Source organism: Arabidopsis lyrata (assembly GCF_000004255.2).
Source record: "Arabidopsis lyrata subsp. lyrata unplaced genomic scaffold ARALYscaffold_5, whole genome shotgun sequence".
In the NCBI taxonomy this organism is placed as follows: Eukaryota; Viridiplantae; Streptophyta; class Magnoliopsida; order Brassicales; family Brassicaceae; genus Arabidopsis; species Arabidopsis lyrata.
Window position 1 is genome coordinate 15,472,293 of NW_003302551.1, and position 18,460 is coordinate 15,490,752.

General features: G+C 32.5%; 2 protein-coding genes across 2 annotated transcripts; both read left to right on the forward strand.

Annotated features, from left to right (window-relative positions):
- Nucleotides 1–17: 17 nt before the first annotated feature.
- LOC9313855 lies at nucleotides 18–4,102 on the forward strand. Its single transcript, XM_002876019.2, has 13 exons — nucleotides 18–266; nucleotides 463–621; nucleotides 892–1,143; nucleotides 1,247–1,366; nucleotides 1,448–1,528; nucleotides 1,704–1,799; nucleotides 1,914–2,009; nucleotides 2,129–2,182; nucleotides 2,272–2,478; nucleotides 2,567–2,692; nucleotides 2,795–2,860; nucleotides 2,954–3,256; nucleotides 3,344–4,102. The coding sequence occupies exons 1-13, from the start codon at nucleotides 204–206 to the stop codon at nucleotides 3,815–3,817; spliced, it is 2,097 nt and encodes a 698-aa protein (XP_002876065.1). The 5' UTR covers nucleotides 18–203; the 3' UTR covers nucleotides 3,818–4,102.
- A 9,841-nt stretch (nucleotides 4,103–13,943) lies between these two features.
- Nucleotides 13,944–16,630, forward strand: LOC9312134 (protein SHI RELATED SEQUENCE 1). Its single transcript, XM_002876020.2, has 2 exons — nucleotides 13,944–15,385; nucleotides 15,775–16,630. Exons 1-2 carry the CDS (start codon nucleotides 14,695–14,697, stop codon nucleotides 16,191–16,193), a joined length of 1,110 nt encoding a protein of 369 aa, XP_002876066.1. The 5' UTR covers nucleotides 13,944–14,694; the 3' UTR covers nucleotides 16,194–16,630.
- Nucleotides 16,631–18,460: the final 1,830 nt, after the last annotated feature.

The window sequence follows — 18,460 nt, forward strand, 5'->3', positions numbered from 1 at the left end:
TAACGACATAACGTTCGGCCAACTATAACGACAACGGCAGGCTGTTTAGCTATAAAACGTCAGATATTTTTAATACGACGTAGTTTTGAAGTTGTCGACTATTCTTCATCGCTCTCTCTTGCTCGGGGGAGGAGATTTGGGACTGCTACCTACCTACTGATGCAAATCTGCCATTGATACATCTGCTTGAGGTTAGGGCAAAGATGAGGAAACGCGATTTAGCAATTTTGATGCTCTCTGGATTTGCTATATTCTTCACTCTTCAGGTGATTTTTACACACTAATCTAATCGTCTTCTTCTTATTCTTTCTTAGTTCAAATTCTAGCATAGAGAACTTCTAGAACCCTTGATCGATCTGTTTACTAGATCAAGCTTTGAATTTTCCTTTGTGGGTAGAGTTTCGACTGCCAATTCAATCCATAAGTAGTGTCATGTTAGCTTGATTCTTGGTTTGTTTGCAGCACGAGGGTGATTTTGCGTTCAAAGAAGCATGGTTTCATTTGTATGATGAATACCCAGTCAAATACGAAGCTGATCGTCTCCCACCACCTATTGTAGCTGATCTTAATGGTGATGGAAAGAAGGAGGTTCTCGTTGCTACTAATGATGCCAAAATTCAGGTATCTTATTTGTTTAATTCTCATCTCTGCACTTTTCTTGCTTTGTTTTCGATCTTTCTCGCTAATTTTTATAGAGCATTGCTGGCGATTTCGGTCGTTAGAATGAATGATTGCAGTTTACAGCTTAGTGCTTATGCATTTCTCTTTGTTGTTATAGAGCAGTTTTGTCCAACCAATGATGTGAGGCTTAGTGCTTATGCATTTCTCTTTTATGGTTTGCTGTTATGTGTTGATTAAGTTGTGAGACTGTTGATGTTGTGGTCGGATTAGGTTCTGGAGCCTCATTCCAGGCGTGTGGATGAAGGTTTTAGTGAAGCACGTGTTCTTGCAGAGATCCCTCTTTTGCCTGACAAGATCCGTATTGCGTCAGGGAGACGTGCTGTGGCCATGGCTACAGGTGTTATTGATAGGTACTATAAAGATGGAACTCCACAGAAGCAGGTTGTGGTCGTTGTTACCTCAGGTTGGTCTGTGCTCTGCTTTGATCACAACCTGAAAAAGCTGTGGGAAACGAATCTGCAGGTTTTTATCTTCTTCGTTCTTTATCTAATGTTCCGCATAAGAGTTTGTCTTGGTTCAGTAATATTGATGCTTCTTTTACTTACCCTTGTTGGTGGAATGACAGGAGGATTTCCCACATAATGCACACCATAGAGAGATAGCAATTTCGATAAGCAATTACACATTGAAGCATGGTGATACGGGTTTGGTTATTGTTGGTGGACGGATGGAGATGCAGCCATATGTATGTAGGAGAAAAAAATTTCTCTGTTGGTTTTCTGTTTATCTTCCATATATTTCCAATAGATTATTCTTTTCATTTTAGAATCACATGGACCCATTTGAGGAACTTGGCATGACAGCACAAAATGCTGAGCAACACAGAAGAAGTGCTACTGAGAATCAGGTATGCCTACATTATAGTTTCCTTGGACTGTTTCTTAGCTGTGTGGTTTCCTGACGCATTTTCTCTGGAACTGCACAATTATGAAGAATGAGCTATTCATTTGTAGTTATACATATTCCACTGTGCATAAGAACTTTGTTTGGACTGTTTAGAAGAATTTTAAGCTTCCTTTCAGGCCTCTGAAGATTCTGGAGCGATAAACTTGCGTCACTTTTCTGTCTATGCATTTGCTGGCAAGACTGGCCTTCTTCGATGGAGTAAAAAGACTGATGTCAGTTATTTATTCTTTTCTGCTCATTTCTTTACCTACATATTCCTTAACTACATTCAACCTGCAACAAATTTGGTGGTCAGATTGATATAATATTTTTTCCTTCGCATCTAGGATGTTGAAGCTCACACCTCAGATGCTTCACAACTAATTCCACAACACAATTACAAGCTTGATGTGCATGCTCTAAATAGCCGTCACCCAGGAGAGGTAAAATTAACTCGTTCGTTCTCCATTGATTATGGAGCAATATAGTTAACCTTTCCTTAGTTCTTTCTTAAGAGATTTCTATTGCACTATCATAATTTGAAAGCTTTTCTGGACTGAAGTTTGAATGCAGGGAATTTAGAGAATCAATTCTTAGTGTCATGCCCCATCACTGGGTAAGTCTTATGCCTCCTACTACACATACTTCGTTAGTGTAATATGCTTAGAAAAATTGTTTCAAAGTACATTGTTGTCTTTGCACCAGGACCGACGTGAAGATACATTATTGAAGCTTGCTCATTTCAGGCGACACAAGAGGAAAACATTGAAGAAGCAGGCTGGTAGTAAGTCTACAGCTTATCCGTTTCACAAACCTGAGGAACACACACCCGCTGGGAAGGACTTGTCAAGAAAGATTCCAAAATTGATTGGAAAGGCTGCACGCTATGCTGGCTCGGCAAAACCCAAGAAGGTGCAGCTCTTATAAAACGTAAACTACCCACAGCCACATGAAAAATACCAAAATTGGTTTATGATAGCAAATCAACATGTTGATGCAGGGTATGCAATACATTCCGACTATAACTAATTACACGAAGCTTTGGTGGGTTCCTAATGTTGTTGTGGCTCATCAAAAGGAAGGAATTGAAGCTATTCATTTGCCTACTGGTCGAACACTTTGCAAGGTAGGTCCTAGTATAGCTATTCCTTCAGATCATTAACAAGGTTACTATTTCAAGTACCCATTACTTACTTAGTCAGCTTATTTAAATTCTTCCCGTTCCCAGCTTTCTCTTCTTGAAGGTGGACTTCACGCCGACATAAACGGAGATGGTGTACTCGATCATGTCCAGGTACACACATCAGACACTACTGCCGCTTTTGGTTCATTAGACTTCTCATGGATCTTCAACTTTTACGACCATAAATATTCTCTGTCCACTTAGACTGTTGGAGGCAATGTTGGAGAGAGAACTGTAGTGAGCGGATCAATGGAAGTGTTGAAGCCTTGCTGGGCAGTGGCAACCTCAGGTGTTCCCATCCGCGAACAGCTGTTCAACGTCTCGATCTGCCATCACTCCCCTTTCAACTTCTTGCACTATGGAGGAGATTATTCACGACACTTCGCCCAGGCAAGAGACACCTCTACTCTGGAGATTGCAACTCCCATTCTCATCCCCAGAGACGATGGACACAAACACCGCAGAGGAAGTCACGGAGATGTAATCTTCTTAACAAACCGTGGAGAGGTACGTTTTTCCTTTCTATATATGAAGATCCTAATTTCTTGAACTTTGAATTTAGTTTAATAATAGCTCATCGCTGCGCCGTATCAGGTGACATCATACACGCCTGATGTGCACGGCCACGATGCAGTCTGGCAATGGCAGCTTCAGACAGAAGCCACATGGTCGAATCTCCCGTCTCCATCGGGTTTAACTGAATCAGGGACTGTGGTCCCAACCCTGAAACCGTTCTCGTTGCGCATTCATGATAACCAGCCTATGATCCTTGCCGGAGGAGATCAAGCAGCAGTCATCATCTCTCCGGGAGGAAGCATATTAGCTTCCATCGAGTTACCGTCTCAGCCGACTCATGCACTTATCACTGACGACTTCTCGAACGATGGTCTGACGGATGTGATTGTGATGACATCAAATGGGGTTTACGGGTTCGTTCAAACCAGACAGCCAGGGGCTCTGTTCTTCAGTTCGTTGGTGGGTTGTCTCTTAGTAGTGATGGCAGTTATTTTCGTTACTCAACACTTAAACTCCATTCAAGGTAAGCCCCGACCTTCATCTAGCTTTTAATTGAAAACCGCATAGAGTTTTCTTCCTCTCTACGGAAGTTGAACCAGCAGGTCCGGTTATCAGCGCTTCACCCGCATCAGTTTTGGTAAACCGGACAGGTCACTGTTATACCGGTGTAGATTCAGTGCCTTATATCCTGGTTTCAGCTGTATAACTTTATACTTTTAGAATTCAAAGTAAAAATGGTAGAGGAGAATATAGGACTTTATGTTTCTGTCAATTTTGATGTTTTAATGGAATTATTGCGACATTTAATTTATAAAAAATCTTGAAAAGAAAAACAAATACGTTTTGTAGAAATATATCGTACTTATTTTTTCCTCGATACAAAGCTACACTTTTTTCATGGGACTTATCGTACAATACGATTTTTTCAACCAAAAAAAAAAAACTAAATAGGTTTTAAGTAAATAAAATAGGCTTAGCTTGCCAGTAATAATTGATGCAGGGATGTGGTTAAAAGTTATATAGTTTTTTGGACCACGCTAGTAGTAATAATATAGTATTCCTCAATTCTCAAATGGGAATGTGGGAGGCATGAGTGGCGTAATGATTTTCATATCATAATATACATACTACAAAACCATCGTTATACAGCAAAATAATACTATCAGACATCGAAGACAACGCGTGATTTGCTAAATAACTTATTTCAAAAAATGTAAGAACCTCACCCAAGTAAATTGATATCTTACCAACAGTTTCTTGGCAATGGATTAGTTACACCAATAACTTTCCTCTTTTGGATTGTACACCAATATTTATATACAGTATGTTTTATATGACAATTGAATTATCTCGGATTTAATAATCAATATATAAATTAACCAATTGGTTCATATGTTAATAGTGTTCAAAAAAAAAAAAGGTTCATATGTTAATATATGAATTTTATGATTTAACTAACCTATACACAGTTTTTTTTTTAAACATACACAGTTTTTTAAGATTGAAGATTGAAGATTTCATCTCTAATGTATATTTTGTAGTTTTAACTTTTAACCATGAACAAAAGTGTATAGCCTGTGGGAAAAAAAAAGAGGGTATAGCCTGTGAATTCAATCTTTGATAGACATTTGATTTAATATGGTATGTACAACTACGAGAATGACTATTCAAACCAATGCATACAAGCTTTTAATTCATGTGAAGCATCTCACATATATACTTTATAGTTTCAAACCCAAATAAAAGTGTCAATTTTCATATTTATTGTACAAGTCTCTTTTTTTTGGGTCAAATGCAAACATCTCATTATTTGTATATATACATTTATAAACAAATTAGTTATGAAAGAATGAGAATGCATATACATAGACTGAATGAGAAATATAGAAGGTGACGGGAAAAGCATATTTCTAATAAAAGCATGCAAAGAGGATCACGAGATCACTTAATATGGGCACTACTCTCTTTCCATTCTCTTTTTTAATTTGGCCCTTTTTATCCCTTCGTTTACTTATGGGCTCTGTTATGTTTCCTAAATTAAACTCAATTTTTGAGAAGAAAAAACCCTCAATTGTCATATAGATGGAGAATTCATAAAAATACCGACTCCCAAAATATTACAAGCCTCTTATTACCAACGTTTGTATGTATACATATGTGTATTGTAATACAAATAACATTGAAACACAACTTAATTCAATAATATAGATTTGGAAAATCTTCGAACCCATTATTCCCATATATAGTACGTACTAATACTATAGAAGTCTAACTGAAGAAGAAAATAATCGTAGAGTTGTGGTCAGGAACAGTTTAATAAATAACATGTGTTTGATTTGTATATGCCCTAATAAATGATCTAGCTAGGTTTTGCAATTTCCTTAGAAGGTACAATAATTAATAGAATAATGAAGAAAATTAGTGGTCCTTTATTTGCAGCCTCTATGTGTGTTTTTTTCAACTTTGATCCACACCCTTGGTTTCTAGTGTGGGGACTTGTTATCAGCCACGATCAGAACCGATCCGATCCACTGTTTGGCCATCTTTTTCAACATTCCATGGTCCAGCCCCTTCAGGTCGATCTTACCGGTTGGTTAGCCATTGTTGACCAAATTGATTTCGTTTGGTTTGGCTCGGTGTTTTCTAACATAGACGAGTAACCATCAATATTAAGCGTGTATATATGTACAACATATATATATCCATCCTCTAGATACCTAAACAACAAGATGCAAACAAACATTGCCGTAAATGCTCTAAAATATATTGTCAAATAAGCAAACTCGTGTTTCGATTTGAATCATGGCTATAACAGGATATGATATATTTATTATCGTTATAAAAAGTGTACATTCATATATGTTTGAAATGTCATCCATCAACTATTAAGTAGCTAATATAGACTATGATTGATAAGCCGCAAAATCACATAATTACAGAATAAATTACCAACCATAAATATCAAAATCTCCATCTACATTTCACGATACTAGCTGCAGTGCACAACAAAACAGGTTATGTCAATTTGCAAAATTTTGTTTAAATCGATTATTTTTCTCTCTCTATTAATTCATACACAATAGAGTGTGTTTTTCTTCGATGATTTCATAGTGTAACCAATCAAATATTTTATCGACTTTAATTGATGGAAAGTTTGGAAACTGATAAGGTGGGTCTAGTAATGCGGACTGAAAAAACCCACGATACCTTAGACCAATAACAGGCAAATTAGTTTGTTTATCAGTTAAAGAGAAGCCGATAATTAAGTTGGGTCTAATGAAACGTAAAATCAAATGACACAACGTTTTGTAATTAACGAGTGTATACAGTATACGTTTATGCATGTGCATGACATGGTAAGACGCCATAACTTCAAACCTTGGGGACCCAAAATGAATTCTATTGGTTGTGTATATATGTATATATATATATATATATATATTTTTGGTTGTATATATAGTTGTTATTTTCGTAAATGAAGAAAAATATACATAGAGATATATACATGTACATAAATAAATGTATGTATACGAAGTGAAAGTGAAGTGGGGGCCAAATGGAAACACAATCCATGTGAAGAAGTTTCAGCTTCTGATTAGATATGGAATTGAAACGAAAGCGAGAGAGAGAAGACAGAGAAACAGAACATAACAGAAACTAAACCAAGTTTGGAACTTTACATTCTCCATCTTCTCTCTCTGTCTACAATAACTACTCTTGCACCAAAGAGAATGTAAGAAACTAAAAGCTCATATTTATGTATTGGCTTTTGCCTTGGAAACAAAAATAATCTATGGAAAAAAGTAACCCACCTAATATTTTTCATCTTCTTTTATTTTTTTTTGTTTATTTGGGTTTTAAATTAAGGAATAGAAAATGGATATGAGGGAGCAATAAAAGAGATGACAGTGAAAGCATGGCTCATTGTAGAAACACTGTTCTCTCCCTGTCTCTGTAAGAAAGATCTGTTAAGTAGCAGTGATGAGAAGCCACCAAACACTATACTCCAAAATCTCTTTCTACACTTAAATAAATGCTTCGAACCAAAATAATAATATGATAATTACGTAAATTATCTACAGAAGCGAGTGTTTGCCACTTTATATTGGATAAAATATTTATACAAATAACTTGGTATAATTATTTGAATAATACGTTCCAAACGAAACCCTAAGGGCATCTCCAAGGCTAAACAGTAAACACCATTTTGGTGTTAAAATTACACCATTTTAATGTAGTTTTAGCACTAAAATGTTTTTCTCTCCAACCACAACACCAAATATCACACTAAAAGAATATAATCTAATATTATCTTATTAAATTAAAAGACTTCCTTTATTATTTAATAGTTTTTATTAGTACTTATTATTATATAATTACATCACATAATATACATACTTACATTAAAATATATATCTAAAAATACAGAATAATATTACTATTTTCATACATAATAATATAAAAATATCATAATTAAATAAACTATTCAATACATATAATATATTAGTATATCTATTCATTTTTCAATTTAAATCTATTCACTTTGTAATTTTATATTTCTTAATTTAATTATTTTATTGATAAAATAATTGAATAGTGTTTAGAGTTGTGAATAGTAGCACACCAAATTTGGTGTGATACTGTAGCATCACACTAAAATAGTGTGAATTTTAGAGTTCCATTGGAGAGTTTTTAGTGCAAAAATTACACTAAAATAGTGTTTTAGAGTCCCATTGGAGTTGGCCTAATAATAACTCTAGTGAGTGAAAGCTTATGGTCAGTTGTGGTAAAAGTCTCTTGGATGGTTTCTACGTCGTATAAATGTCATATCGTATACGTATATTTGTGAGAATTAAATAGGAAATTCTAAGAACTAAAAGAAAAAAAATAGAGGAAGACAAGTTACACAACACAGGGCTCGAGAAGAGACAAGACTCTGCGGCTTCTACCTTTTTTTTGGGGACTCACTCTTCTTATCATTCACTCCCTCTCTTTTTCTCCTCCACGTCAACTCTGATTCCCACCTTCTTCTATTTATTTAACTAGATTATGTATCCACGTGTTACCCAGGATTTTAGTTTTAATTTTTTATCATTACAAATTTTTGAATATAAATCTTACAATTTAAATCTTGAATATAAATCTTACAATTTAAATTTAAATTTTTTTTTACTTTATTCATATGCATTTTCTTTCCAAAGTAATAAAAACATTTTCTCACTTTTCCTTACAATTTTTCTCGTTATCTTCTATGATTCACTCATCATCTCCCGATATCGATTTTTTTCATCTTACATTGACTCACATAGAATATATTCAATTGTGAATTAGTTCTCAAGACAGATTGTATATTGTTTCTCCTTCATATCTTTGAATACTCAATTCTATTTTAAACGTTGCATGATCTTTACACTAAAGTAAACATCAAAAAATCTGAAATTATTTTTTGTCATAAGATTTCTTTAGCCATGTTTTGGTGCATGTACAATTGTTTTATAAACAACAAATTTCATATATAAAGTCATTCTTATATATATTCACAAATATCGGATTTTAACATCAAATTTTTTCACTTTATCTTGATTTTTTGAAAAATACAAAATTCGCTTTTCTAAAATATGTAAATTAAGAAATCATAAAAATTATTCTAGTGTTTAAATACGTTTATTTTTTATAACAAAATCATTCTCCTTCCTAATTAATAAATAGCATTCTCAAATATTATTATTAGAAAGTTTTATTATTCGAGTAAATTATTTTATTTTTATTTGTGATTGTTAGAATAATTTTTTGTTTTGTTTCAAATCACCTTTATTTTTTTCAATCTACATTAATTTTCTAAACATACATTAATAATTAGTTTTCTTTCTTAGGTATTCATTTTTTATATAAAAAAATATCTACTTTTTAATTGAGAAAAGTTTAATAATATAGAAAAATTTATTAATTTAACTATTTATATTATATTATAATTATAAATGATAATATGTATTCATTCCTTCTTATTTTTAATTGGTATCTATTTATATTATATTATAATTATAACTATTTATATTATATTATAATTATAAATGATAATATGTATTCATTCCTTTCTTGAATTGATACTTTAAACTTAACAAATATATTTTCAAATTCTAAATGTGTTTTTTTTTTAAATGAAGTACTTTTTTAGTTAGGACCTTTAAATTTGGTATTTTTTAACTCTTATTTTTTTTTAATTCAACTAAATAATTATAACTCTTAAAATTGATTACTGTATAGTCCTAGACGTTTGGTTATCTAATCGGTTTCGGTTCGGTTCCATCCGGTTTCGGTAATTTTGGTTCTAGAGTTAAGTATCTATTCGGACATTTTGAAAATTTTGTTCGATTTCGGTTCGGTTCTGGTTATTTCAGTTTTAAAATTTAGTATCCATTCAGGTATTTTGTTTCAGATATTTTTGGATATTTCAGTTATTTTTGAATATTTTTGGATACTTTTCGTTTATTATCTAGTATTTTTATATAGTTTTGAAGTATTTTTGATTATTCAAAAAACTAATATTCTTAGATATATAATTGTATTTCAGGTATTTTCGTATATCCAAAATATTTCGGATTGGTACCGATTCGGTTCCTGTTCTTACGGTTATAGAATTTAGTATCTATTCGAAAATATTTACTCATTGTATGTTAAGACATGATTATCTAACTTTATATTTCTCTAATCTCAATTCAAAAGTTTTATATTTTGTTGTATATTTATATTTTTCGTTTTTTCATATTTAATTTATTTTTTGTAAATTATTGATTTTTAATGAAAAGCAATAATTTAAAATGTGTGAATTAATTTAGTTTTTTTTTTTAATAAATAAGATATGTGTAGCCCACAAAAAATAATAAAATGTGATGACATGGATGCTGATGTGGATACCCTTAGATGAAGAGACAACTCTCCCATTATATACATAGATTTTCTTTCTTCTTAATTATTATTATTATTTTTTTCCAATACTGATTATATAAAAACCGGTTATCAACATTTTAGAATCTACTACTATCCTAAATTCCTACTCCCTCCGTTTTAAAATATAAGACGTTTTAGCTAAAAGCATGCCGATTAAGAAGATCTACTTTTTAAAAGTTCAACCAATCATAAAAGAGACTGCATAATAAAAATAATCATAAAATATTAAAAGTAATATATAATTTGCATAGAAACTTGAGAACGACTTATATTTTGAAACAAAAAAGTTTTTCCAAAACGCTTTATATTTTGAAACGGAGAGAGTATATCATTTACTTTTATTTTGTGTCAACGATCTCTCATTGGCAATGGTTTTAGAGATCCCTAGCTTATTGGCAATGGTTTTAGAATTATTGTAACAATGATTTCAAAATTGAAAAAAGCAGTTACTAACTCCATGCATTTTGAATTTATTTGAGGGAAGAAAAGCTTTCGTTGGATTTTGGAAGTATTGATTGACAGAAAGGGCCTAGAGAATTGAGTGATAAGCAATTTTGTTTTATATAAACACTTGCACCCAAAATAAAAATCGATAATAATAAATATTTTTTATATTCTTTAATAAATCACGACTTGGAAAAAAAGAAGAGAATGTTATGGAGAAAAAAAAAAGAGAGTGTCGTTAGACTGGATAACGCGTGCAGAGAGGCCACGACAGTCTTATCATCAATTAAATTTCTTCTTAATTAGGGTATCCTAAATTGCACGTACTCTGTGTTCTACACACTAGTACTCCCTACTTAACTATACATAGACGTATAGTTTTTTATGCATACGTGCAATGGTGACATGTACTAGTACTATACAAAATTTTGAAAAGAAAAATTGTATAAAATAAGTGTTTAGTGTTGTTTCGATAACATCCTAATAAGTTTCTTCATTGTCCAAATCTACTCCAGATTTTCATAGGCTTCTTAGTTCCATCCATCTCTTATTAAAATTCCATACAGATTATTTTTTTGTTTTTGTTAAACTCCGTTATATATTTTATGTGTTGGTTGCTGGTTGGTTCTGCCTGAAAATATTATTAGGAAATGATGTTTAAAATTATTTGACATTTATATATTTTTGTAATGTAGCAAATAAAGAATAGACTACTAGAGAGAAAAGGTCATTGTCTCGATTGTTATGTATCAATCAACAAGTTCACAACCCCTTGAATTAATTGATCCCCTCCATTAATCTATTATACTCATTATTTTGTGATTTTTACTTATCTCTATAGCTAAAATCGATATAGCCTAACCAATTATATTCGAATTGAAAAGCAATAATAAACCATTCGATTATTAACATACTAGATTATTGGGTTTGGAAATTAAATCAAAAACCGGTACGGAAGCGTAGGGCGGCGAGGCAATGCTTTTTACGTTTTTAGCCTGTCTCAAACTATTCATTATTCCCATTTTGGATCTTAATCTTTTTGAAATGTCTAATTTAACCTCTTCTTCATTAGTCAACTCTCCACTCTTTTGGCAAAATCCTTTGAACGTCCCCATCTTTACTTTATTTTTTAATTTTATGTCCTAACTTTTTTTTAATTGTATATGACATACTTGATACTTCTCTAAATTTCGGATTTATCGCGACATATGTTTTCGTGCCGTTATTCTCAGGCAATTCAAAGGATATATACCTAAAAATAAAAAAAGGATATACATATAAAATAAAATACTCGGATAATCATAAGACCATCAGCAGTGGCAAATGTGTTTGTATGGGTGTAAGTATTTTTTTAGTATTATAATTTAAAGCAAAAGATAAAAAAGAAAGAGAAAGAAAGAGAGAGATATAGAGAAAAAGTGTTACACCCGAATATAAACTTACACCCGAGTGTGAAGAAAGAGATAATTTTTTCGTTTTTTTTAATATTTACATTCTAAGACTGATACCCACCTGCTTGTGCCACTACTCTAATGATTAATTAAAATTAGGATCCATGATGCTCACGGCACGGGCATAGAGATAGAGGTGTGTTTGTCTGTATATAAATTGTTTAAACATTTAATATTTATACAAAAAGATAATGCAGTAACATAGGGCACCTCAACAAAATCGTACGTTTGTCTCTACAAGAGAGAGTATGTTTACGTGCATTTTTATTTTTATATATAAATATTACAAGTATACATAAAATGTGTGTATATCATAATGTTTTTTGTTTCCTCGGAAACATGGACAAAAGCATCTGCTTTCCAGCTACAAAACTTTAGACACTTGATTTAAGCCACAGGTGCATCCAAAATTGATACTCCCTCTCTTCCTAATTATTTGATGTTTTGGATTTTTTACTTGTTCCACCAAAATTGATGTTTATTATTTTTGTTTGTAACCAATAGTAGAAGGAGAGAAGTAAAACTAATATTATTAAACTAACAAAATAATAATTAAAAATATAAAAATTACTTTTTCTTAATTTGTGTGTAAAACTAAAACATCATTGTTTTAGGAACAGAGGAAATACTATTTAAAAAGAAAGATTATGGGCATATGGATAGTTAGAAAAATAATAGTAATAAGTATTAATCAATAACGATAATTGGTAATCATCCTTTCATTATTATTAACTAGGTGTGTACCCGCACTACGTGCGGGCTTTCACTTTATATTTCATAATTATAAGTATATAAATGCAAACATTAGGTTAGTTTTTGTTAATAGGAAAGAAGATAAAATTTCCCTTATAAACGAGACTACCCTGATACTAAACACATAAATCTATTTTTTTTTTGCATTTACATTTAGATTCCTAATAAAAAATGTTCTCACTACACATAATCTTTTTATAATATTCTTTCATTACTGTTATCCTTAAACCAAAAGAAAAAGACAAAATGCAAAGAAGATTGGAGTACCTTTGCTAAAATCAATGATCATGGTATTTAGGTACAAATGTTAAGCATTGATAATTGGGCTGTCGTTTCGTTTGAACAACAATGTTATTAGTTTACAGCAAATAAACAAATAGAACCAAACTTTGGTAAGCCTTATTGATTTATCGAAACATAAATGTAAAATAATTCTCGTCTTTAAATTTTTATCGTTGTCATTTTTGCAAAAACAACTAAAACAATACGAACTCCATCACTGAAGAACTCCATCATTAAGGATTTTAGTCCAATAATTTGATGTTAGAGGTTCTGGAGTATGAGAAACCCCAATAAAATAATTATATTGAAAAAAAGAAATAAGAATTAAATATAATTCGTATTAATACAATTAAATATGTTAATTTTTATAATATGTATAATTAAATAATATATGTTCCACTAACTTAGATTAATTATTAGTGGACACATATCAAATGCTAAACTGATGATGTGTCACTCATATAGAGAGAGTTGGCCAACTTTCATATATATGATTAGTCACATTTAATCTAATGTTTATCTGTTTGCTAAGGATTTTCAAAACCTTGAATAAACTTTTCTGGTATTTTTAGTTCTAACTCGTAGAACAATTTGTATATACTCCATTTGATACAATTAATCTCACATGTGCCAAATGAAATAAAAATGAGTGGACCTATGGACTTTTGACAAGGTTTTGTAGTCAGTTGTAGATCATGATTAGGAGGTCTAATTAATAGGTCCCGAAATATAGAACTATCTTAGGATAATCAAAAATAGAATTCTGATACCGTAGTGAATTAGTATTACTGTATTAGTATTATATCTAGTCCTTTTAAGGAAAATTAGTTATTCACAATTTCACATCACATTCCGCCAAAAAAAAATATACATATAAAAATTTCATAAATGTAAGAAAAAAAAAAAGGAGAAAGAAAAAGCGGGTTTCCCGGAACAAAAGGACAGAGAGAGAAAAATCCATTTGTGTTAACGTGGCAAGATAATAACCGTCCGATTATATATCAACGATGAGAGATGAAGTGTTGCCATTTTGTAGCAAAAAAGAGAAAATAGGAAGCAAATAATGAGAGAAACAAAAATCAAATTTTTGCAAAATCTGGAAAAACAAAACAAAGAAACAAACAAACGAAGAAGAGATGAGAGGAGACAGAGAATTAAATTAGAGGAGCAGAAAAGAGAGAGAGATTATTAAGGTCATGGCGGCGTTGCAGAGCGCAAGAAAGACGATTAAAACCTCTCTGATCTCTCTTCTTCTTTTTCCTTCTTACATATCTCTGTGTGTTTCTTAAATACTCTCTCTCTCTTTCTCTCGTACCGACAAACAAGTTTTGCTTTTTAACAGAGTCTCAAAAAGCTATTCCAACTTCAATACACTACAAACCCAGAGAATGAATTCAACCTAAAAACCCTAGAAATCTTCTAAGATCTAGACTGAGAAAGTTAGAGAGTAGAACTACAAAACATAGGATCTTTGGTTTTGGCTTTTGTTCCATTTTCTTTATTGGAGAGTGGGAGAGTGGTGGTTATGGGTGGTGGTGGTTGTGCTGGTGAATGGCGGGGTTTTTCTCGCTAGACGGTGGTGGAGGAGGAGGCGGAGGTGGAGGAAACAACCAAGAAGATCACCGGAGCAACACAAACCCTCCTCCGCCTGTATCAGAAGCTTGGCTCTGGTATAGAAACCCTAACGCAAACGCAAACGCAAACGCAAACGCTCCTTCTTCTTCAAACGCTGCTTTAGGAACACTTGAGTTATGGCAAAACCACAATCAGCAAGAAATCATGTTTCAGCATCAGCAACATCAACAAAGGTTGGATCTTTACTCTTCCGCCGCAGGTTTAGGTGTTGGACCAAGTAATCATAACCAATTCGATATCTCCGGCGAAACTTCAACCGCCGGCGCCGGAAGAGCTGCGGCGATGATGATGATTCGTAGTGGTGGCGCCGGAGGAGGAGGAGGAGGAAGTGGTGGTGTGAGCTGTCAAGACTGTGGGAATCAAGCGAAGAAAGATTGTGCTCACATGAGGTGTAGAACTTGTTGTAAGAGCCGTGGCTTCGAGTGTCCTACTCACGTGAGAAGCACGTGGGTTCCTGCTGCTAAACGCCGTGAGAGACAACAGCAACTAGCTACGGTTCAGCCGCAAACGCATCTGCCACGCGGTGAGAGCGTTCCTAAACGCCACCGTGAGAATTTACCGGCAACTTCTTCATCTCTTGTCTGCACTCGCATACCTTCTCATTCAGGTATATGTCACTGTAATGTGAAATATTTATTTATGTATATATGTTTATTATTATATGGTCGTGAAATAATGAATTGGGTTCAGGTTCAAGAGCTTAAAAAAACCCTATTTTGATTATCACTTAATTTCCTAAAATAAGTTTTTATTTTATTTTGTGATTTAATTGTGAAAATACTGTGTTGGAGTAAACACTGACTATTGGATTGACAGGAACAAGCTGTTCTCATCAATCTTGAAATCTGTGTTCTTTCTCTAATTCCCTGCTCCTTCATTTTCGTAACCTTAATTTTGGAAGAAAAATGAGTACTAATGTTTATTCTATATGTATAATCAAAAACATGCGTTTACGTACCACTTAAATTACTTTTTTTTTTTCTCTATAAATTCTAGGGCTAGAAGTTGGGAATTTCCCGGCGGAGGTGAGTTCATCGGCGGTGTTTAGGTGCGTGCGTGTGAGCTCAGTAGAAGATGGAGAAGAAGAATTTGCTTACCAAACAGCCGTAAGCATCGGGGGTCACATTTTCAAAGGCATTCTATACGACCTCGGTCCTGGAAGTAGTGGTGGCGGAGGCTACAACGTTGTTGCCCCCGGTGAGAGCTCCTCTGGTGGTGGTGGAGCTCAACAGCTGAATCTTATAACAGCTGGCTCTGTAACGGTTGCTACCGCTTCTTCCTCTACTCCAAATCTCGGTGGTATTGGCAGCTCATCTGCCGCGGCAGCCACGTACATTGATCCAGCCGCTCTTTATCCAACTCCGATCAATACATTCATGGCCGGTACACAATTCTTTCCCAACCCAAGATCGTGATGAAAATCTGACATAAAGCAACATAACTCTTTTGAATTCTTAGAATAGAATTAGGGTTTATAAACGTTAATTGTCGGATCATATTATATAAAAATGTATGCAGAAGTGGGGAAATGAATCTCTTTATGCTTCTCCTACTTCTAGACACTCAAAGTTGTTGCAATTTTAGGGTTTTTATAATGGAAATTCAATTCAAATAATACCATTGTCTTTTTTTATATGGTTTTGTGAGGATATAGCGTTGTGTATCATTTAAATGTTAGGAGCACAATATAGCTCTTGTTGTCTGAATCTTTGTTTCATTAATGTGTCTGTTTCTTGTTTGTGAAACACGTAACCTTAGAATCCGGGCATAATGTTTTTCATCTTTATATCACATCTTTTGTGTCTTCTTTCTACTATCCAATATAAAGAATTCATTACATTTGTACCATACATTATAGTACCATTTAATATTTTTTCAAATTTTTTTTTTAAAAAAACTTTTCCAACCATGATTTCCGTTAAGGCCGAATATGATCTGCCCATCCCATGCATTTAATGATTTCTAAAGTGTATTACATTTGTTAGTTACTAGTTATTGATGTATGCCATAATTGACATGTGATAGAATCAGAGAAGATGACTAGAAGAGCGACATGTATAGATGTGACATGAGGGTGCGTTCTACAACGTACGTTAATCCCAATTAGTAATCTCCAATTCTCCATGCCCTCCATTAGTTCTTTGCTCATTATAAGACCATCTGCATTGGGGGATCACCCCCCTGATCTAAGCATTATTTAAATCCAAAAAAATGGGTCAATGGGCTTAAGATCAGGAACTGGGCTCTTGACCTGGATCTGTTCTTGTGGGTGTTGCGGGGTGACGTGGCATTTGGGCATTGGTTGGAATATTCAACATATTTGGAATAAATTTGGATAATAAACTATGTATTAATTAGATAAAATGTTTTTGTGCTTTTATTAAGTAATATGTTTGTTTCTTTATTGTTATTTATATTTTTAATGTTTTTTTCATAAATATTTAGTATTGTATTTTCACTTTTATTTTCAGTTTTTCATAAATTTGGCATTTGCAATTTATATGTTATTTTTAAATGTTTTAATAATTGTAAAATCTTAATTTAATTTAGATTATTATATTATTAAGTCTTAAGATCTTACACATGTTCTCCCACTAATCAACTTCTAAACAAAAGATCTAAACACATGATCTTACATTATTTTAACATTATATTCTCTATAAGAACACCCTCACATGATTCCCCATTGATGATGCCCTAATGATTTAGTTAAATAAGTCTTGAACAATACTACTAATATATCTTTCTCTATTTTAAAATAAGTGTTGTCTTGAGGCCGGTTAATGTTTCTGTTTTAAACATGGTGTTGAATGATTTTAATGTAACGTTTGTCAAGAAAATATCTCATTCTCTTTTAAATCAATTAATAAAAATTTGATCTATAATATAATTTTCAAAGTTAACATGCTTTGTAAGAATACAATAGAATATTAAACTATTTTTATATGCATGATAAGTGTCGAAAACGATATTTAATTTGGACAGAATATTATTTTTATTTGTATAACAAAATCAAGCATAAGATCATTAGAAAGACAAATTTCCCCTCCTATATTCTTTCCACATTACTTTATTTTTCTTCCACATCATTTTATTTTTTATTTTACACACAACTCTACAATAGAAAGGCAAATTATTTTCTCTTTCCTCCAACTCATTTTCTATTTCTTCCACATCACTCCATCATAAAAAATTCATTTTATCTTTATTATTTTATTTATGTTATACATTTTATAAATACTATTACTCCTAATATATTTATAATCACACAAAATTAATATTATTTTATATATCTAATATATATTTTTTAATTAGAGTTGATTAATATTATAAAAATATTTTTAAATAATATACTTATTTCTAAATAAATAAACAACACTCGTTATTATTAATAAAGACAAACCAAACATACATAATTCATTAAAATCTTACAACAAAACAAACACCAAACATTAATAAACTTAGAAATAAATTTTGATATTTCTAACTGAGGGTTGCTCCGAATTTTTGCCAAATATGCTCGACAATATTCTTCTTCAATTGAATATGTTGACTCCTATCACGTAAATCAGCTCTAACATGAATATCTGATTCTGACCGGCCTTGCACATGGACTTCAAATTGTGGTAATATTTGGGTGTCGACGTTGATCGAGGAGCTTGATGCAGAATTGTTTGAAGGT